General features: G+C 50.2%; 3 protein-coding genes across 15 annotated transcripts; 1 reads left to right on the top strand and 2 right to left on the bottom strand.

The window, feature by feature from the left end:
- Window positions 1-1,136: 1,136 nt before the first annotated feature.
- On the bottom strand, window positions 1,137-10,347 carry npy8br (neuropeptide Y receptor Y8b). 9 transcript variants are annotated; one of them, XM_029828941.1, is made up of 4 exons: window positions 10,216-10,347; window positions 9,856-9,950; window positions 4,518-8,701; window positions 1,137-3,257 (listed from the first exon to the last, which is right to left on the bottom strand). In XM_029828941.1, exon 4 carries the CDS (start codon window positions 3,153-3,155, stop codon window positions 2,061-2,063), a length of 1,095 nt encoding a protein of 364 aa, XP_029684801.1. In that variant the 5' UTR covers window positions 3,156-3,257; window positions 4,518-8,701; window positions 9,856-9,950; window positions 10,216-10,347; the 3' UTR covers window positions 1,137-2,060.
- Window positions 10,348-10,421: 74 nt separating this feature from the next.
- Window positions 10,422-14,114, top strand: klhl22 (kelch-like family member 22). Of its 5 annotated transcripts, none has more exons than XM_003974750.3 (7): window positions 10,423-11,139; window positions 11,371-11,536; window positions 11,600-11,911; window positions 12,000-12,409; window positions 12,501-12,693; window positions 12,766-12,999; window positions 13,152-14,114. In XM_003974750.3, the coding sequence occupies exons 1-7, from the start codon at window positions 10,871-10,873 to the stop codon at window positions 13,491-13,493; spliced, it is 1,926 nt and encodes a 641-aa protein (XP_003974799.2). In that variant the 5' UTR covers window positions 10,423-10,870; the 3' UTR covers window positions 13,494-14,114. The 5 variants fall into 5 exon arrangements, with proteins under 5 accessions (XP_011613786.2, XP_011613785.2, XP_003974799.2 ...); XM_011615485.2 differs by having other exon boundaries at window positions 11,600-11,923; XM_011615484.2 differs by having other exon boundaries at window positions 10,422-11,139; window positions 11,371-11,911.
- A 1,089-nt stretch (window positions 14,115-15,203) lies between these two features.
- tbx16 (T-box transcription factor 16) lies at window positions 15,204-20,349 on the bottom strand. The gene is made up of 11 exons (XM_003974749.3): window positions 18,821-20,349; window positions 18,585-18,727; window positions 18,173-18,305; window positions 17,491-17,705; window positions 17,267-17,417; window positions 17,085-17,187; window positions 16,721-16,885; window positions 16,389-16,535; window positions 16,244-16,314; window positions 15,874-16,173; window positions 15,204-15,796 (listed from the first exon to the last, which is right to left on the bottom strand). Exons 4-11 carry the CDS (start codon window positions 17,630-17,632, stop codon window positions 15,397-15,399), a joined length of 1,479 nt encoding a protein of 492 aa, XP_003974798.2. The 5' UTR covers window positions 17,633-17,705; window positions 18,173-18,305; window positions 18,585-18,727; window positions 18,821-20,349; the 3' UTR covers window positions 15,204-15,396.
- Between the last annotated feature and the right edge of the window lie 89 nt (window positions 20,350-20,438).

The following is a 20,438-nucleotide window of genomic DNA, read 5'->3' as shown; positions in this document are numbered from 1 at the left end:
TTTTACATCGTTAACTTACCAGCCAATATTTACACTCAAAATATTAACAGTGCTAATTTCCTGAACATTGTTAAACGTAAGTTTCAAAAAAGGCTCAATTGCAATGTTAGCGTCTCACATTAGCCCAAACCAGCTGACTATTAACACTGTCTCATGATATGATTAAAAACAGCAAAATTTTAACATTTCATATAGTCCAGTGATAAAACCCCTAAAAGTCATGAACCAAAAGACCTGGTTATTAGTTTTACTGCAGGGTTCTATAAATGTCCTAAAGAATGATTTACCACTACAGACGGTAGCTAATCTGGGTTTCTCGTAATCTTGAGTCGCATTATCGTTTGTATTTGTCAACATAGTTGATTGCCACTGTGGAAACTATGGGCGCTCCTGTCCCATTTCGTGACAGGGCAAGTAATCTTACACCTGAGCATGGGCGTGACCCACGTCGAGCTAGCCGGCGTTGTAAAACCAGAGCGCTAGCATGTTTACCTTTGTTTTTTTAATAATAGCACCCTTTCCCAAATTGAACAAATTACCAGAGAAAGAGAGAGCACAGAAAGTTGTTGTCTTCCTAAAACATTGGACTTGTGTTGAAGGGCCGCTCGGGGACTCGGCACTTCTCCGTCTTGGACCCAGAACTCAACGGAACTCATCTGAAATACAAAAAGATGCATCTGTGTTGGGACATTTATCAAGCTGCACCTCAATACACCACGAAGAGCCCCCACAGCTGCTGCTCAGGAGGAGCTTTTACTCTCATGAATAATCCTGGCGGTGCCGTCGAGGGTCCTCTGAGATTCACACATGAAGCAGAAAATCTATGTAGTGCTGAGCAGATGTTCATTTAGGGGTAACGTGGAGTTTTTTCAAATATACAGATACGATAAATGGAGATGGAAAACCCCGTGAATTATCCAACACCTGAGTTGATAGAGTCCTGATTCTGTGGTTGAAACTTGGCCCCGCCCATTCCCCCAGCTGTCAATCATCTCCATCATTTTTATGGCAGCGAATAATTAATTAACTCCCCACTAAGACAAAAAATAGACACATTAGCCGACATTAAGGACTAGCAAAACCAAAAGGTAGCAAAACACAAAAGAAATAAAATGAATAATCCCGCAGAGATGATCAACAGAGACAGAAGCAAATGTTTTAATTAGGATTAATAACACACATTTCAGATGGACTACAGAGTATTTTTAGAACACATCATAAGCATGGCAGCTATGACACAGGCGTTAACGTTAAAACCTCCCACAGAGCAGAACTCGCCGAAGTTCTTCAGAGATCGTTACATCGTTCGGCTCGGCCGCCTTTAATGTTCTCTCTCCTGGTTCTCTGACGAGCTCCGCTGATAATCACTAACACATAAAACATCAGTTTACGATGGCATATCTTCATTAACGATAATAAAGAAAACGTCTCTCTGGTGTCGCCACGATCTGCAAACTCTGACCAGCCACTTTGGTTCCGGCAGGAACCAGGAACCAGATGGCGGAATCTTGGTCTGGATTTACCCCTGGGGGGGGTTTCTGTGCGGAGACAGAGAGAACGACCCACCCGTGGGGCAGTTCAGGACAGGAACAGGAGTGGCTGAGGGGGACGTGCATCACACCCATAAATGGGTCCACAAGAACCTAAATCAGGACCCTAAAGATGAAGCCTTGGAGCGGTTGGATCAGTCAGGAAGCAGAAACAAAGAGCTGAAGGAACATTCTGGTTCCTCTAGGAACCAGAACCTGCTGTGACTGTTTGGATTGAAGCGCAGACGTATTAAAGACCTTCACCAGAACATTCCCACATTAAAATCCGGACCTCTCAGAATAAATCCCACCCCTCAACAGTTCTCTCAGCCACTCCCCAACAAAGCTGCCCGACCTTTGGACCCTCATTTCTTTATCTACTTCCTCTTTCGTTGTTGATGTAGTCCGTGCCGGCCCGGTTGCCGTGACGTGGTGTGTAGTGTTTTCTATATTTCAGCAGGAAAGGCTCTGAGGGGGCGATGGTGGGGTCGGACGCCCGCCACCGCCGTCTCCGACTCCAGATGTTGGACTCTAAGTGTTGACGGTCAGAGATCCGTTGCTGAGGATCGACCCCTTGGTGACCTCGGTGCTGACCGTGGACAGCGGGACGCTCTCGTACCGCTCGACCGCGCCCCAGCAGCGGCAGCGCAGCAGTGTCGACTTGAGCTGCTTCTGGAAGTTGCTGTTGAGGAAGCCGTAGATGACGGGGTTGATGCAGGTGGACGCCATGGCGGCGAGGTGGCAGAAGGAGAAAATGATGTCGTGGCCGCAGGAGGGGATGGCCTCGTGGTGCCAGTCGAACACGGTGTTGAAGATGTTTAGTGGCAGCCAGGAGACAGCGAACGCCACCACGATGGAAACCAGCATGGCGTTGATCCTCGTGGAGCCCCTGTTTCTCTTCTGGGCGCCGTTCCGACCACGATCCACTATGTCCTTCCGCCTCCTGAGACGCAGGTAGATGTGCAGGTAGCAAACGGTGATGAGCACCAGCGGCAGGAAGTACTGGAAGACCAGCAGGGAGGTGGTGTAGGCTCGCCGTTCCTGAACCGAGGGCCAGCGCTCCATGCAGATGAGATGGTCGCTGATGGGGAAGGGGACGCTCAGGTTCTGGAAGGGCAGGGTGAGCACGCTGTACGAGAGAAAAGGCACGGAGATGAGACACGCCACGATCCAGGTGACGGCCACGGCCAGGTAGGACTGGCCCAGCACGGGCTTCCATCCGGTGGGGTGGATGATGAGTTGGTAGCGCTCCATGGTGATGAGGACCAGGGAGAAGATGGACACGGACACGGACATGCACTGGACGAAGGGCGTGATCTTACACAGAGCATCGCCCAGGATCCAGCGGTCCATCAGCGTGTAGATGATGGTGACCGGCAGGCAAACGACGCCCATGAGGATGTCGGAGCAGGACAGGTTGACGATGAAGATGTTGGTGACGTTGCGCATCTCCTTGTGCCGCAAGATGATGAACACCAGGCACGAGTTGCCGATGAGTCCGACCGCCATGACGGCGCTGTAAGCGACGATGAGGAAGGTGGTGCCCCCCACCGACAGCGAGCAGTCATCCGTGAAGTCCCACGGGAATTCCTTCCACGGGGCCTGGTTGTTGAGCTGCGGCTCCATGACGACGCTGATTTCACACCCGCTGCGGCGACTTCATAAATACCGACATGTTTTCACTAAAACGGTCCCCAACGTTCATCTGGCGACTCCTCGGTTGTTGTTCTGTAAATGAAAAGAGAAGAAGAACCTGAGAATGAATTGTGAAAACTTCTTCCCCTTCCGCCCCTCAGTGGCACTCTTCCACCCCATCGCCATAACGACCAACTACGACGATGACCACAAACGGCGAGGGTTGCTTCTCAGCACTCAGTATGCAGGCGCGCACGTCTGGAGCCCATAATTGGAGTGCGTGCATCCCATCATTGCCACTGCGGTCGCCTGCTAAGGCGAGATGCATTATGGGATATCTTGATGTCCCAAAACCACAAGAACGGACGAGTATGCATGTTGCGAAACTGCTCGTCGAAGGAGCGTTGAGCCAGTAGAAAATCATTATTGTTTAGAGAGAAAACGCTGAGCAGCTATTAAAATGCCTGATCAGTTTTAAAAGGTTATTTTTTTTTTTTTAGCCAATATGTCCCAAGGATTTACGGAAACCACCGCCCCCTACTGGTGGCCAGGGCTACTGCATTTCAGATGCATCGCAGAAGAACCGGAGAACCTTCACAGACTGATGAACTAATGCTGGTTTTGCTGGTGTCGGGGGTAAAATATGATCCTGTTCCTTATTAAGCAGGCGGCGTCTTCAGCTCCACGCGGAAGGAAAATGAACGTGGGCGTGCGGGCGAGATAAGGTTCTGATCTGCTCCTGTAGGAAGCTGACGGCCCATCACCGGGAGCAGAGGCAGAGCCAGAGTCTGGGGCGCAGAAACGACCCGCACAATTAAACTCCCGTTAGAAAGTGCGTGCACGCGTCCACCCACGCAACAGCTCCATCAACGCGTCTGCGGTTCTAATGTCTCCAACGAGTTAATGGTCTGGAAGTAAAAGGCAATTTATAAAGCAGCGTGCTGCTCTATATTAGCGTTAATGGAGCGACAGGTACCGTTAATAGACCCGCAGGATTTAATCAACGAGGACACATTAAAGGCAGCAGAACAGAGGATCCACCGAGGTTCTGCTCATCCGAGAACGTTCCCACGGCTGCTTCTGTTCACATTCCTTTTGCACGTTCTTTAACAGAGGTTTGGAGTCTTCCTGCCTTTGTTGTTCTGATAAATGTTGACGTAAACGAAAATCGCACACAGTCTGGACTTTACCTGCACTCCTCCGTGCGCGCGCGCGTTACGCAGACTGTACGGTGACCCGCGGGAGCCTCCAAACACCCGCAGAAACTCTTAGAGGGAGACGCGCAGGACCCTGACGGGGTTCGGTTCTACCGAAGCTCAGGTGATGGTACATGTGAGTCTGTCAGCTCCTTACCTGGACGGTCGATCCTGAGGCTCGCGCGCTGCGGCTGTGCATCAGGTGAGCTCCAGACGAAGTTTGACGAGGAGGAGGAAGAGGAAGAGGAGGAGGAGGAGGAGGAGGAGGCGCTGTCCTGACGGTCCACCGACAGGAGCTGAGAAATCTCTTAAAGCGACCTCGTGTCTCGATCAGGGTCTGACTGGGAACATGTTACGTAATAACAGAGGGTGTGCGTGGCGCACGAACACGCGCGCGCCACCGATGGAAGGTGTGAAATGTGAGCTCATGCACAAAACGGCTTTAATTAAAGTGTTTGGCTCCGCCCTGCTCGCGCTCTGATTGACTGGAAGTTGTTTAAGCAGAAATGAGCTACAGCAGAACCAGCAGCTGGTCCGGGAGCAGCGCGGGAGGCCACCCTGGTCTGCACATCAGGTCAAAGGTCAGCCCAGCCGCGGGACAAATGGCCGCCGCGTTGGAGTGCGAAGATGCTGAATTCAGGATTATTTAGGGGATTTAATCTGTGATCGCAGATCGACGGATTTTGGCGGAAGTAAAAATGTATATCGAGCGTCAGTGCTCTAAGAGTGTGAATCTCACATTTCTCGGCACCCTCACATCATCTACATCACCATCTGAATCACCTGTGTGTGTGTGTGTCTCTCTCTCTCACACACACACGCACACACACACACCTCAGACTATTTCAATCCCCAGTGTTCTTGCACCTTGCAGCATTAACACTTCATTTGCACACAAACACACACACACACACACACACACACACACACACACACAGACAGATCTTTAGTGAACCTTCAGTCTGCAAACGTGTGTGAAAGCTTTGTCAGATAGATGAGACAGTTGCTCCCTCTCTCTCTCTCTCTCTCTCTCTCTCTCTCTCTCTCTCTCTCTCTCTCTGTGAGTGTCTCTCGCCTCTCTCTGTCCGTCCGTCCGTCCGTCCGTCCGTCTGCAGGATGTTGGCTCGGTGCAACTTTGCCAACGCCAGCAGCCGGTTCTGTTCCTGCTGACCCGCCTGAGAGAGGTTTGGAATCGGTGCTGAGACCCGGGTCCAGTTCATAGAAAGTGTCCATATTTGGGTCGAGGAGCAGCTTTGAGACAGAGTCTGTGAGAAAACAGCTGATGGATTCATGCGTCAATGCCAGTGTAAACTAATACGGTTCTGCACGGCCCATTAGCCCCTCTGCCGCTCCAGCGCCACAGATTCCCGCCGTGAGAGGTTCATTTAGAATCTTTCGCCCATTTCTCTCTGATTTATTTGTTTTGGGGGAAATAAAACAGCAAGGCGGCGAAGCAGAACCCTGAAATGGATTCAAGCACGAAAGGAAAAGTTCAGAAGTGACGAGCTTGGGTCGTGACTAAAGTTGGACCTAAGACAGAGAGAAAGTCACTCAAACGTGCTGGTTTTAGAAAGCCGGGTCAGAGTTGGGAGATCCGTCCAACTGGTTAATCACCTAATCGATCAGGAACACGAAAACACATCCGTTGGCAGTGGAAGGAGGACCGACAAGATGATCCAGCTCAGCAGGATGGGACCAGGTTCTTAAGTCACCCCTGAGACCTCAGCAAAGAACAAATGCCACAGTGTCGCAGGTGCCTGAGCGTGACGGACGACTCCCGTCTAATCAGCGTCAGAGCTGCGGCGCAGGGTCACCCCGCTGCCCCCGGTCCTTAATGTGACATTTATGAGCCGCACGCACCCCCCGGGGATTTAAAGGATGATTCATGAAGCGACGAGCAGCCGGCGAATCACCTTCCTGCCTTCGCTTTACATCACCCTTAATTAATAACGACCCCCGTTAACCACAAAAGGAGCCAGGACGCACCGAGGACGAGCAGCAGGTGAGGACGCCACCGAGGGCACGCTTCCTTCAGGAACCTGGAGGTGTCATCGATCAGCTCCATTGATTAACTTCTGGTGGGAGGACGTGAACAGGAGGCTCCTACATCTGTCTGCAGCTTCCACTCAACTACAATAAACTGGTTCAAAACCACAAATGTGGCAAAAATAAAAAATAAAATAAGATGGGGAATGTGAAGAAGAAAAATGGTTACGTGTGTGGTCTGCTGCCCTCTAGTGGTCAACCTAAAACCCATCGATCTCAGACATTTATTTGAGTTTTAACCAGAGTTTGATGGAAAATGAGCTGATATTCAGTATTTAGTATCAGCCCAGTGTGAATTGGAAACAGTTCCTGATCTCAGTGCGCGAGGTTTCTAGTTCATCATGTGTTGGGAACAACCCGAGAGCAGAGAGAAGCAGAGGCTGAGATTGGACTTTATTAAAGTAAAATCTCATTACAGGAGGTGGAATCAGTCCTCAGACCCTCCTGCTGAACCTCTCACACATGCACGTTCGTCTTCCTCATCTTGTTTTCTTGCTCGTAACTGTGACACGATGAGCCATAAATCCTGACTGTCGCACTCTTAAAGAGCCTTCAGAGCTGATGGAGGAGGTGAAAAGGGAGCAGATGAAGGACACAGAGCAGCAATTGATCCACAGAAGCCGGATCCAGTGACAGACAGCAGATGAGACCACCCACCCACTCAGGAAGGAGCTCCATTCCAATTAAGATCTGATCCCCCGTGGGTCCTGTTTGTTGAGGACAGCGGTTACCAGGGTTACCGCTTGTGTTCCTGCTTACAGAAACTGCGGCATGGTTAAAAGAGCATGTGTAAATGAATCATGTGATGTCCGGCCCTGATGTTCCATTAGCAGGAACAGACCAAAGTGCCCTTGAAGAGTCATCTGGCAGAGTTTGGAACTGTCCGTCCATGGTCACCGATGGCGATTTGGATGGATTAACTGGACTTCGGGAACTTTTATTTTGAAACTTGTCATTTCCTGCGACTTTCACTTGGACATCAAATGATACCTACAGAAATAAGCTAGCATCTACAGCTAACTAAAGACCTACGGCGGTTTGACATCTGATACCACAGCAGCTCGCTAACATGTCGCTGACCTTTGACCTCCGGGGTGACGATATGCATCAAACATGTTGTCCAACCACTGTTCCCACATTACTATTTAAAAGGACTTGTTAGGGTTTTTCTGTGACTAGGACTCTGTTTCTGTTCCGTCTGTGGTGCTTTAATGCTGACTTTTGTCGTCTCGGTGCCGCAGAAACTGACCCGGCCTGAGGCAGCGCTCGCTTTACAGCCATCTCTCCGTCTGATGAGTCGCTAAAAGGATCCGGCGCTCACGTTGTTTCAGGGTCGCTGCTCTAGGAAAGGTGTGAAATGACTTCACCCTTCACTCATGACTACCCACAATTCTCTGGAACACAGAGGCGATGCTCTCAGTTCCTCTCGTCCCAAAATAAATCTGTCTGGAGGTGAAATTTCTCGCGTTAAACTGATGTTTGTGTGCTCTTCACCAACTCTAGGTGTCGCTAAGCAACAATTTAAAGGTTCAGTGAGTAAAATATGGTGTTATCAGCCAGCGACAGAACCACTATAGACCGGTCCTTGAGCCCTTTAAGATCCGGAGCCCCCGACAGCTGGCAGGGAACAAATGGGCTTTTCTATGGCTGCATCCACAAATATTTCTATGTCAGTGGTTCCTAGTAAACAGCATTAATGTCAATATATAAGTCCATTATGAGTTACCGTAGAAACCTACGGTACCTACAGTCTAGCCCTGTTGATCTTGACCCAATGGAGTGGGCCAGCAGGGTCCTGATCACATCATTTAGCCCCGCCCCCTGACTGCACCGCTCCATCAATAATAATTACTCGTAAATAAATTGTTTAAAACACTGATCATCCTGGATTGCCTAATAATAATGCTGGTATCATATAGAATGCATTTAGATGTAAAGACTTTTACTGATTACCTGCTGAGCCCAACATCGTTAGCACTCATTATGTGGAGAGCACACGTGGCGGTGACGTCGCCGTGGGCCCACCACAGCAGGGCCGGATGCGCTCCTTCACTAATCACCTGAGCGAAGGTTACGTGATTTGGGACGATCGTAATGGCTGAAGGTCGCGGTCGTTTCCTGCTGCGCCGTGGCTGTCGGCCCACTGTCCGAGTCTGCTTAGTCGCACGCTTTGACAGTTAATTCTGTAAAAGCGGCGCGCTCTGTTCTCATTTGTGCCTCAGTTATTCGTGGGGGCCGAGCGCCCCGCTGCACGGCCTGATGGGAGAGCGCTCTGCTGTCTGTTCTGATCCAGATCTATAAAGCAGGATTACGTCATCATAAAACAATAATCCTTTAGACAGAATTTAGACAAAGATTTAGAGTCTGGGGTGTGAGGTCAAAGGTCAAAGCTGCTTTGAGATTTTGGATACAAAATCGCCTCCTTGTCCTGCTGATGTCATTAGTAACCGGAGAGATACACCTGATTTAATCTTCAGGACGGGTTGTACTGCTACCGTCCACCAGGGTGGACTAGAGTTGACTTAGTTTAACTGGAATGACTGTTGGGGGTGTCAGCCTTCATTAGGTTTAACCCTAAACTACAGGTTTAATCACACTTTCCCTTTTATTCTCCTCTTATTTGCTTAAACATTCAGATGTTATAAAATCAGGTTAACGTTCAACGATTAAAGCCAATTTGCAGTGTTTCGGTTCCTGATTTGATGCTTTCCGATCAATAACCAGGATAAGTGTTCAAGGCACAGTCGAACGTGTAAACTGCTCCTTCATGTATCAACTAACATGACAGCAGATAAAATCGCTGCTGATTATCTGCTGCAGAAACTCCCAATCAGCCAATCAATCAATCACCTGACTGATTACAGCCGGTGTGTCTGTCAGGAAATGAATGACGTGTGTGAGCCTGACCGGAGATGAACGAGGGCAAAAACACACACGACTGAATAGATTCGTGATTGGGTCAAAGCATATTTGACAAATCCAGCCAGAATAGTCTGGTGAACGTTAATCAACAGTTAAATACAAAATGAACAATTACTCGTCAGAACCACAATTTTTCATATGAATGGACCACTTATAAATGATTATTCTGGGTCTTATTGTAGAGATGCCTTACTCACATGAATCAAATTAAAGTGAAAATAAGATGGCTAAATATTAACAGCAATAAAAGTCGATAAAACAACTCGCTCAGCCACTGCAGGTCTTGTTTTTTTAGAGATAAAATCAGGGTTTATTGATTTAAAAGCGGTTTCTCATTCACAGAAGTAATGATAAGTAAAAAAAGATGCTGTTGCGACCCCTGCTGGCTATACAAGTTATGAAACTCTGAATTAAACAGCAGAACAAGACCACATTCATGAAAATCCAACTAAAATTAAACGACGATTTAAAGGAGCCTGATCGAATATTGAGTTGTATTTGTATAAAGCAGTAAAGCAAATCCTCACCTGTACGAACATCACCTGGACTTATGCAGAAGCCTCTTCTTTCCTCAGGTTTTCAGGTTTTAGTGCAGACAAGGTCCTTAAAAACACACCTACGCCTGAATCAATTGAGGACAAAGTCTATGACAGGTGATAAAGTTTAAAAAGAAAGTGAAATTGACAGCAGGGACGAGCAGAGATGTAAACACACGAGAAGAGATGACAGACGTCTCACTCCACACACACACACACACACACACACACACACACACACACACACACACACACACACACACCGGATATCTAATTTGATTAGATATTTTAACTCGTGCCTACATACCTAAAACATACCTAAGGCCATTGACACTTCACTCAGACCCTTACCTGAAACAGCACCAACTTCTGTTTCCCACACAAACCAACACCACCTACTTATTCGGTTCGAATTTTCAAAATAATTAAAAATAAACTAAAGAAAAAGAGCAACGCGAGTAAATAATCTTCATCGTAAATAATGTGTATTTTCGTTCCGTCTACACTCGCTGATTGGCTCATTTAGAGCAAGTGGGCGGGACCTTAAGCCAACCAATCAGGATGGAGGAAATCACCTGACACCAAAAAGTAAACAGAGCTCTTTTGACACGTCAAAAATGAAACTGCGCCGGTTCCTATAAGCGCTTGGAGAGGCAATTTCACGGTAAAACGGTTTGCTCATGGGGAGAAAGAACGCGATTCCAGGCGTTTTAATGGGATTTGAAATGTTTCGATCACTGATTTTTATAAAGTAATGTATATATGCTAAGCTAGCCGGTTACCTGAACTCGCATTAGTAGCGCGCTGAAAGTTAGCGAACGTGTGGGAATGTTTTTATCACGTCATAGTGTTTTGAGCTGATCTGCACTTTAACTGGGGGCGGAACAAGCTTCATTTACTGGAACGCTGCATGTTTAGCCGCTAGTTGTTTCCTCGACTGCTGCACTTGACGACAGCGGCATTAGCCGCGGGTTTGCAGTGCGTGAAAACTTGGGATGGAGCGAGCATGAGGAAAACAGACGCGGGGAGGAAGCTCCGACACCGGCAGGGTGCCACGGCCGATGATGCAGAGGCGAGTCAGGGTGGGGGAGAGACGAGCTCGTCGGGTCGCCAGGGTCGACGGACTTTCAGATGTTCGGGCCATTTCCGCAGCCTCTTGGACGGTGTGTTGACTCTCCGACAGAGCGGCGTCCTGTACGATGTGGTGCTGCTGGTGGAGGGTCGACCCATCCAGGCCCACCGGATCCTGCTGGCCGCCTCCTGTCACTATTTCAGGTAAAAGTCAGAGCAGGTCGGCTGACTTTCAGTTTCTGTTGGACTCTGACACTTCAGGTCGATTCTCAGAAATCGAGGTCGTTGTTATCCTGGTGAAGACAGCTGGTCCTCAGACCTGTGTGGACCATCAGCAGAAGCAGAAAGATTAATCAGCTGATCGTCTGATCGATAATAACCATCATTTTCATCAGAATTTACGTCACATGACGCCTCGGCGTCGTTCTCTACCAGGGGAATGTTTGCCGGAGGTCTTCGGGAGTCGGAGCAGAAGGAGATCTCCATTCACGGCGTCTCCTTCACAGCCATGAAGAAACTCCTGGACTACATCTACACATCGGAGATCGAGTTGGACCTGGAGTGTGTACAGGAAGTCCTGGCTGCTGCTACTGTCTTACAGGTCAGCACTTCCTGCTTTTCTCTCTGTCTTCCTGCTGCTTCTGATCCCCGTGTGTCTCCACAGCTCGAGAAGGTCATCGACTTCTGCTGCGACTTCCTCTTCTCCTGGCTGGATGAGAGCAACGTGGTGGAGGTGCATCGCCTGGCGGACGTGTACGGGCTGCAGCAACTCAACGCCAAAGTCCACTCCTACCTGCTCAGGAACATCCAGACCTTCTCCCGGTCCGAAGGGTACCGCATGCTGCCCCAGGATGAGGTCTTCAGAGCGCTAAGTAGCAACCAGCTGCAGGTGAGCAGCGAGAACCAGGCGTATGAGGCCGCTCTGCATTACCATTTCAGCCCAGAGGAGGTGGAGAGCGACCAGGTGTACCTGCAGGTCAGTGCCAAGGTGCGTTGGTTCACCCAGACAGGAAGTTGTGAGGTGGCTCAAGCTTCCCTTTAAATCCCCAGTTCTTTGCCCTCAGGAACCTCTGCGGATGCTGGACGCCGTGCGGTTCTGCCTGATGGACAGACACGTGTTGCAGAGGCTGCACGACCGTCTGAGCCCGTGTCCGCTGAAGGCCGCCGTGTCGGCCGCCCTGCGCTACCACCAGCAGGAGATGCTGCAGCCTGTCCTGCAGGGTCCTGGCACGCAGCCGCGCTCCACGCTGCACTGCATCCTGGGATTCGGAGGCAGGTTCAGCTCCAGCTCGTACATGAACAGCGAGAACTTGTTCCAGGTGTTCCACCCGAGCTGGGGGGAGTGGAGGACGCTGCCGGCGTCTCAGAGCCCCCGAATGTCCAACCAGGGCATCGCCGTCCTCAACAACTTCGCCTACCTGATCGGGGGAGACAAGAACACCAACGGGTGTCAGGCGGAGTCGCGCTGTTGGAGGTCGCAGGAATTCTCTTCTTCATTTCACATGAAACAGGCTAAAATTCCGAATGACTCTATTCATCAGCCCGTCTCACCTGCGTGTCTCCAGGTACGACCCCCGCCACAACAGCTGGTGCAGCATCCAGCCTCTGCAGCAGCAGCGCGCCGATCACTGCGTCTGCGTGCTGGGCGACCACATCTACGCCGTCGGGGGGCGGGACTACCGCAGCGAGTTAGACTCGGTGGAGCGTTATGACCCCCGAACGAACACGTGGGAGTTCGTGTGCCCCCTGAAGAGACAGGTAAGACAGCGACGCCACTTTAACACGGCGGACATCCACACGGGGGCGTCACTGTGTGTCTGGCCCGTCCAGGTGTACGCCCACGCCGGAGCGGCTCTGGACGGGAGAATCTACATCGCCTGTGGCTGCAGAGGACTGACCTACCTCAAGGAGACCTACTGCTTCGACCCGGCGGCCAACACGTGGACCGCCTGCGCCGAGGGGCCGGTGGAGAGGGCGTGGCATGCGATGGCCGCCCTGAACGGCCGCATTTATGTCATCGGTGGAAGCAACGATGAGTTGAGATACCGCAGAGACGTTGTCACGGTACGGTTTACAAACGTCACGCGATAAAACTCGTGGACCAAAAAAATCAACGTCTTCTTCTACGTCATTGTTGTTGATACTGAAATATTTACCCCGGTGACACTGATCCATCCAGATCTTAAGCGAGCGACTCATTTGTCCTCTCTGGTCAGGTGGCCTGCTTTCACCCTGACGCCGACTCGTGGTCGCTAGTGGCAACCCTCCCCGGCGGACACGGGGAGCCCGGCGTCGCCGTGCTGGACCACCGTATCTACGTGCTGGGAGGACGCTCCCATGACAGAGGGAACTGCATGAAGTACGTGCACGTGTACGACGCCGACAGCGATGAGTGGGGAAGCGAGGTGGAGCTTAAGGAGCGCGTCTCCGGGCTGGCGGCGTGCGTAGCCCTCATGCCGCCCAGCGTGGTCGCTAAGGCCAGGAGCTGGCAGCAACACTCAAAGGCATTATGGGAGGACGTCAACATGGACAACTCAGAGGATTCCAGCGAGGACTGAAGACGAACTCTTCCTGCTTCCTCAAGGGCCGACGGTTTCTGCCATCTTTGTTGCCATGGAGACCGAAAAGACTGCAGGTTGAGCAACATTTGTCTGACTTCGGTTCATAGGTGGAGCTTTTAAATCAAAATGATCGCACGAGGTGATTTGTGCTGATGCAAAATAGCTTTTTTTTGAATTGGCGCCACTTTTCTCTTTCTTTACGTTCAAGATTATTTTAGACATTGTGCCTTGATTTTTTTTTTCTTCAGAGCACTTTTTTGCGTTGATGCCTGAAGTGATGGTGCGTTTGTGCCGCCATATCGCTGATACAGACATGAAAAAACCCGCTAAGCTTCCATCTGATCAGACACGAGTACTTGAGAGGGCCAGGATTTATGTTTGTTCAACTTCTTATTCTTTGGAGGTCGAACGTCATCTGAAACTATGTCATTCGTACAGTTAAAACCAAACTTAAGTTTGTCTTTTACTGTTTTATTTCATCAGCAATACACTGAAGTATTTATTCGTTAGCATCAGACGAGTGCATTTCTGTATTGAGGGTTTGCGTTTTTAATTTCTGTCAAAAAAATATGCAAATTTACAGGGATGATCTGTTTGGAAATAAAAGCTTTGAGCCGACAGCTGTCAGATGTTTGTTTCTTTGTCCCGTCATGGCTATTGTTTTGTCTTTTCTGCTTCTTTACGACTCCGGCCAAAAGTTACACTTTCACATTTTCTGTAATTCTAATAGATCTTCCGGAATTGTCCCTCACGCTCTTCCATAGTCTCTCCCAGTTCCTCTCCATTTGCTGCCCCCCCACCTCCGCTGGTGTTGAGTTTCACACGTAGGCCGACGCACCAGGCCTGGTGCAGCTTTATGTACCAGGGTATTTGTCAGGCGCTGGTGCCACCCAGAGACCGTCACCATCAGGTTTCCATCGGCGGCTCTTTGCTGCGTCGCCGCCGCCTGAACGTGTTATCGATCGGCGCTCGTCTTCATCAGGGTCACCTGTGCGGCTGGGTCACATGACCTGACCTCCAGGGTAACATCTGCACACATCCACATTAAAACGTTTTTAAGGACTTTTCAGAGACGATCTGAACACCAGGGAAGACATCCTGCCCCCCACCCCACCCCCCCAGTGTTTATGATGGTCATTAGCGGTTCGTATCCACCCGGGTGGAGGTGATGGCCCTGTGCTCCGGTGGTAAAAGGAGGCCGCCGGGCCTCATTTTCATGCTGTTTAAGGCCCATTGAGGTGTTGAACGAGGCACTGTGGCGGTGGGTAAACCTCAGTGGGGGGGGCTGGAGACGAGCTCCCAGGGGGGTCTTTAATGTCTGCGGAGGCTAAAGAAGGTCAACGATGACAAAACAAACAAAATCACACAAGAAGTCTGAAATCTGCTCCGTTAATGGACACGATTTGGTTTTAATCTGAAAATGCTTCTTAAAAAAAAGGGTGTTTTACACAAAAACTGTGATAAATAAAAGCATTTTACACATAAACTTGGAAATATCTGAAACAAAGTTCAGAATTCTTTCTAAATGAACTTTATCCATAAAAAAAAACTGCATAAACACAACCTGATTTATGTTGCTGCTCAGGATGAATCACATTCCTTTGATTTCTTGTGTGTTAAAGAAGCTGTAAACTGACTGTTTACTGTAAACTTCCCCTTTAAGAACCTAAACAAACGAGACAGGAAGTGTTTTTTTCCCCTTTAATGATCAGGTGACATCACAGCCTAAAGACATACATTCATTGCACACTTATGATTTAATTCTCTCTGTTTTATAAAAATAATATTTTCCTGACAGATGAGATCAAAACCTAAATAAATAATCACGTCTACAGTTGGTGGGCGGAGCTATAGTTTCTTTACAGTCCCGTGTTGTGGTTGTCTGCATGCGGCCGTCCGCTCACCAGCACGAGTACGAGAACAGCGGGTACTGACTCCACTCCGCCACGTTGCCATGGTGATAACTATGGTGCACGGCCTGTGTGGCGTAGTCGGAGGTCAGGTGGTGGGGCGGCGGGTACTGGGCAGCGCCTGGCCCGCTCCACTGTCCTAATGGCTGCTCGGGTCCGTACGGGCCATAGATGTGGTGACTGATAACGCCTGGCTTGGTGGGCGGGGCCATGGTCATGTTAAGGACGCCATTGTGGTCTTGCGGCCCAGGATGGAGGTGCTGCGAGAGCTTCAGAGAGTCGTGATCGGGTACGGTCGCCACGTCGGGGACTCGGGACTCGAACCGACCCGATCCAGTGGTGCTGCTGGTGCTGGAGGTCGGGGAGGGGGACTTCCCATACTCGTGGTACCTGCGGTCAGAGAAGTCCAGGTAAACACCAGTGACGCCTTGGCAGCCGGTCCTGGACCGGATCTGCTGGTTTCTCACCTGTACGGCTGGTAGGACGCCAGCGCCGGAACGAGCTGCTCGGTGCCGTAAACATCGGGGGGGTCACCCCTTGTGGGCGAGTCGGTCCTCGCGGCGTGCTCCCTCTCGGACGTCCACGGCGAATATCGCTCCTCCTTGACGGCTGCGTCTTCGCTCTGCTTCGGCGCCTGGGCACCGTCGCCCTCGTAGCCGGCGTACGACGAGGAGCGGCAAAGATCCGTCGAGCTGTCCTCCTCTGAGATGGAGGTGTCCGCCATCTTGGCCCGTTTGTCGGCGCTCGCCGCGCTCTTAATGGCGCGCCTGCAGCAAAACGTTGCGGTCAGTCGATAGAAAAACTAAAAATGAGCAAATGCGAACACGCCCGGCTCACCGCTTCTTATTGGTGCCTTCGTCACGGAACCCTTTGGCAAACGGGTTGTGGTCGATCTTTAGCTTTGTGATCTAAGGGCAGCAGAGGGGGCGGAGTCAGAGGAATGGCTCGGTAGCTTCTGCACAAACGCAGGACTGGAACTCACCTTGTTGTTCTGGTAGGCCGTGACCGCCATGAAGGACGTCTCCGGGAACGTGAAGGTCTGGAAGACGCTCCAGCGGACGCTGAACAGGTCGTCGGCCTGGACGAGGTGGAAGCGCGGGTGGTAGCGATGCATCGAGTGCAGGATGATCTGGGAGGAGGAGTCAGCACGGCCGCATTCGGTGAATAAAAGGAAAGACTTTTGATTTCACTGTGATTTTAAACCTGTACGAGTTGCAGCTCTCAGACAAAACATTTATTCTTGTTCTTGAACTCTAACTTTTCATCCGCTCTGCTTTGATGAAGACAAACACGAAACCTTTCCGGCTGACTCACATGTCCGTGCTGGTCCAGCGTGTTGTTGGTCAGCTTCAGTTTGAGGAAGGACACGGTCTGCTTCATCCAGTGGCTCCCCGGGGCCGGAGAGTCCGGGTGGAGGTAGGTCCTGCAGGGAGGCTGGGGCTCCGCTTTTCCCGCCACCTCCCATTTGTCTTTATTCCACTGTGGAAGGAGACGAGACGAGAGTCGATCAATCGAGACGGAATCGTCCCACAGAGGTAGAAGGAGGGACGGGGGCTGGGGGGCCCTCCCAGCGGGGGATTAAAAAAACAGGAAAGGATACAAGCCTTTGAAGTGCTGAGTCAGCAGAGAGGACGGGGGGGGGGTTGGAGACAGTAAAGTGAAAGTCTTCTGTTCTCACCTTGTACCTGTAGCCGTCCTCAGGAACCATGTCCACCAGCAGGATGTATTTGGCACAGGGGATGAGTCCAGACAGGCTCACCTTGCAGTGCGGGAACATCCGCCTGGACAACACGCAAACATCAGCGCACGAACACGCCAGCGCCCCCAGTACGCACGTCCCGCCGCTCTGTTCTGTCCTACCTGCCCGGTTTGGTGATGATCATCTCGGTTCCGATGTCGTGGAAGGACTTCCAGAGCTCCGGCTCCTCCAGGGTCAGCCTGATGTTGCCCTGCAGATACGCGTCCGGGGCCATGGAGGGGGGAGCGGCGCCGCTGAAGCCCGGCTTCAAGTCTGCCGACCAAGAAAAGCTCTCAAAATCGTGTTTCCTTGAGGAAAAAAGGACAAACTGAAGAAGAAACCTCACCTCTGACGGTCTGCATGCTGCAACCTCCAAACACGGGACAAGCAAGAAGATCCAGGAACTGTTCAGTTGCTCGGGTCCGCGGAGAAGAAAGAATCCAGCTCAGGAAGCAGATGGTTACAGGTCTCCTCCAGGAGGTGACCATGACTTTTAAAGGGAGCAGGGGAGTGGGCGGGGCCAGCGGGACCTTTCCCAGCCTTTGAAGTGATGCAGGAGAGCTGTGATTGGAGGAGAGCTGCAAATCAAACACTTAGCAGCGCTGTGAGAGCGCTCCCCACAGGAAGAGGAACCGGCTCTTTATGAACCGCTAACAGACTTTTAAACAAATACGGAGCAGCGGCTGCGCACGCGCCGTTCACACCAGCGCACGCCGCAGCGTTCGGGGTTGAGCCGAGGGAGGACGCAACAAGGCTCGAAAAGTCTTAAAATAAAGTGCAGAAAAGCTTCCAAAGTGAAGTTGAATGAAATAAAACCACTTGAAACTTGAAACTATCAGAAACATGTTGTAATTCTGGAGGAGTAACGAGGTTTATTTTAGAGATGAGAGAAAAACACTAAAAGAAAAACTGGTTCTAAATCTGAAACAGTCAGAATCGACACTTTTACTTTTCCATCAGGGAATCACACTGCGGGTGGGAAACTGTGTGTAAAACAATAATGGAGCGATGACACAGGTGAGTCTTACCTGCAGGCCGTCCTGTGGCTGCGGGGGGTGGGGGGGGCAGGGGAGGAGGGGGTCTGTTGTGTATTGAGGTGTCTAGACAGACCAACGTTCCGATAGATAATCTCATTAGACTAGTTTCCCTTGAAGAAGGTTTCTGCATGTGGAGAAAAGGTCTGCAATTAACGGCCAGTTAGCACCAGGAGGCTAAACCTGGGAGGGGGGGGGGCAGAGAAGAAAGAGCCCCCCTCAACATCCAGGTAGAGGAGACTGTTCAGGCAGCACACATGCTAAACGTGTAGCATTAGCATAGAGGGGGTGAGTGCTGTCTGCATACAGAGGCTTCTGTATGGCGGCGGCGGTGAAGCGAGCGCCCAGGACGCCGTTAAAAGGCCCGGGGAGGCGTTCACTGACACCCCGGGACTTATTGACCCACCTTGGTGCAGGGTCGATGCTCAAGTAAAAGCTTGATAATGTCCACGCACTTAAAGACGTTAAAGGTCCCTCTGAGGCCACAGAGCCGGCGTGAGGCGTCGCCTAACAGACCCGTCAAAGTGAAGCAAAACATTTGGTCACGTTCTGAGAGGACAAAGACACAAATTTAGTGTTGAAAGGGAACAGAAACGGGGTTTAAAATCTCAGAAGTGTGGAATTAAGCGGCTGCTCACGTACGTGACGTCAACCAGGCCGCCGCCGGAGGCGTGAGGGGCAGAGCCGAGGCGAACATTTCAGCGGCCGCCGTGTCAACCCCATTATGGGCTGTTCTCAGGTGTGACAGAGCCCAAAAAAAGGTCCAAAAAGAAGAAGCAAAAGAAAGTCAAAGGAACAAAAGATAAAAATCAGATGATTTCAGACTCAGATCAGGTGGGATTTTATCAAACTTTCCACTTTGTCCTGATTTTCCTCTGGTGTTCCTCAAGGCTCCGTCATCGCTCCACCTCTGATCCAGGCTGAGACTGGTCTTTTCCAGCCTCGGCCGGTTCCTGCAACAGAAGCAAAGAGGAGTAAAGAGGAGAAGGCGAAGCAGAATCAGAGATAAAGTTCTGTGGATGTTTACGCTGACGCTGTGTTCAGGTAGCGGCGGCGGTCTCTCGGGTGTCGCTCCGTCTTCGACCATTTGCTTTAAGTGCACAGATCCTTCAGGCTGCTGTTAACAGCTGCCAATATACAGCCGAGGCGGAGGGATCAGACGGCTCTGCTGCCCAATAAAGAGCCCCCGGAGAGGCCTGACGAGAAATGTCGCACCTCGGCCTCGCATTAGCCATGCAGCGCTCTTTTGATGCTTTAACTGGCCACTCCGAGGAGATGCTAACAAAACCAGCTCGTCTCCACTCCCACGTTATCTGGTCACACTCCCGTCTGTTTGACCTTTAACCTGAACCCAGTAACGTCTGATAAATATTTTTATGCTCGTAAAAGCCTGAAATCAATGAACGACAATCATTAATGTCGTTTGTTAATATTTCAAATAGAATGAAAAGGAAAAACACTCAAAAAAGTGAATTTCCTCCTGCTGATAAGAGTTTAGGTATCATTTCATCGTTAATCTACATTGGATTAATATTAAATTATCAGTTTTATATTAGTGTTTTTAAGTTCAACAATGTTTCTGGGTTTTAAAAAGGAAAAAAAACGAGATTTTTTTTCAGAATTTCATCCTACATTTACCACAAATCAGGTCTGATTCGTTGGGTTTTATTTAAATAGTAGCGAATATCTAAGTCAATAAAAATTTCTGAACCTTCCAGATTAAAATCATTAATCCGGACGTCATATCACATTTAGATTGATATGAAAACACCTGAAGGTTTAATTTAAAGGTCTGTTTTGTGACTTTTACACTGATATTTATGCTTCTTTTAAAAGCTGTTTTTAATCCTGCAGGTAGAACTCTGGTGGATCTAGTGGGGGGGGGGGGGGTCCATTTGTCCACCACACAAAGAAAACAAACCCCAGCTTGAGCTTTCCTGACAAAGACGGCAAATGACAACTTCACAGCACTTCATCAGAAACTCCTGGAAGTTGCTAATGAAGACTAATGACTTCCCTCACACCCCCCCACGGCCCTTTGAGCCGAGGCAACGGGGTGGTCCTCCGCTGGGGGGGACGGACTTCTTAAACGTGACGTGCAGACAAAATTAAAACCGAACCAGCTAAAATAAATTACCTCAAACACACAACGTGACCTTGAGCGGCGGCGTCTCCCTCGAGGTCGTCGCATCACATCAGGGTGAATTCTTAGATCACAGTGATCTGAAACAATGTTTTTTGTTAATCTACATTTCATCAA

The sequence above is a fragment of the Takifugu rubripes genome, chromosome 21 (assembly GCF_901000725.2).
Source record: "Takifugu rubripes chromosome 21, fTakRub1.2, whole genome shotgun sequence".
Lineage (NCBI taxonomy): Eukaryota > Metazoa > Chordata > Actinopteri > Tetraodontiformes > Tetraodontidae > Takifugu > Takifugu rubripes.
Note: the sequence above shows the minus strand (reverse complement) of the source record. Positions and strands in the feature narration are given on the sequence as shown.

What these genes read in the sequence shown, in the direction of transcription:
- npy8br (XM_029828941.1), bottom strand. Translation starts at nt 3,155, where the DNA reads ATGGAGCCGCAGCTCAACAACCAGGCCCCGTGGAAGGAATTCCCGTGG.
- klhl22 (XM_011615483.2), top strand. Translation starts at nt 10,871, where the DNA reads ATGAGGAAAACAGACGCGGGGAGGAAGCTCCGACACCGGCAGGGTGCC. An exon ending in GCCTCCTGTCACTATTTCAG is followed by an intron (nt 11,140 to 11,370) that starts GTAAAAGTCAGA and finishes GTTCTCTACCAG; the next exon opens with GGGAATGTTTGCCGGAGGTC. An exon ending in ACCTGCAGGTCAGTGCCAAG is followed by an intron (nt 11,924 to 11,999) that starts GTGCGTTGGTTC and finishes CTTTGCCCTCAG; the next exon opens with GAACCTCTGCGGATGCTGGA.
- tbx16 (XM_003974749.3), bottom strand. Translation starts at nt 17,632, where the DNA reads ATGGTCACCTCCTGGAGGAGACCTGTAACCATCTGCTTCCTGAGCTGG. An exon ending in CAGCATGCAGACCGTCAGAG is followed by an intron (nt 17,418 to 17,490) that starts GTGAGGTTTCTT and finishes CTTGGTCGGCAG; the next exon opens with ACTTGAAGCCGGGCTTCAGC. An exon ending in AGGACGGCTACAGGTACAAG is followed by an intron (nt 16,886 to 17,084) that starts GTGAGAACAGAA and finishes CTCCTTCCACAG; the next exon opens with TGGAATAAAGACAAATGGGA.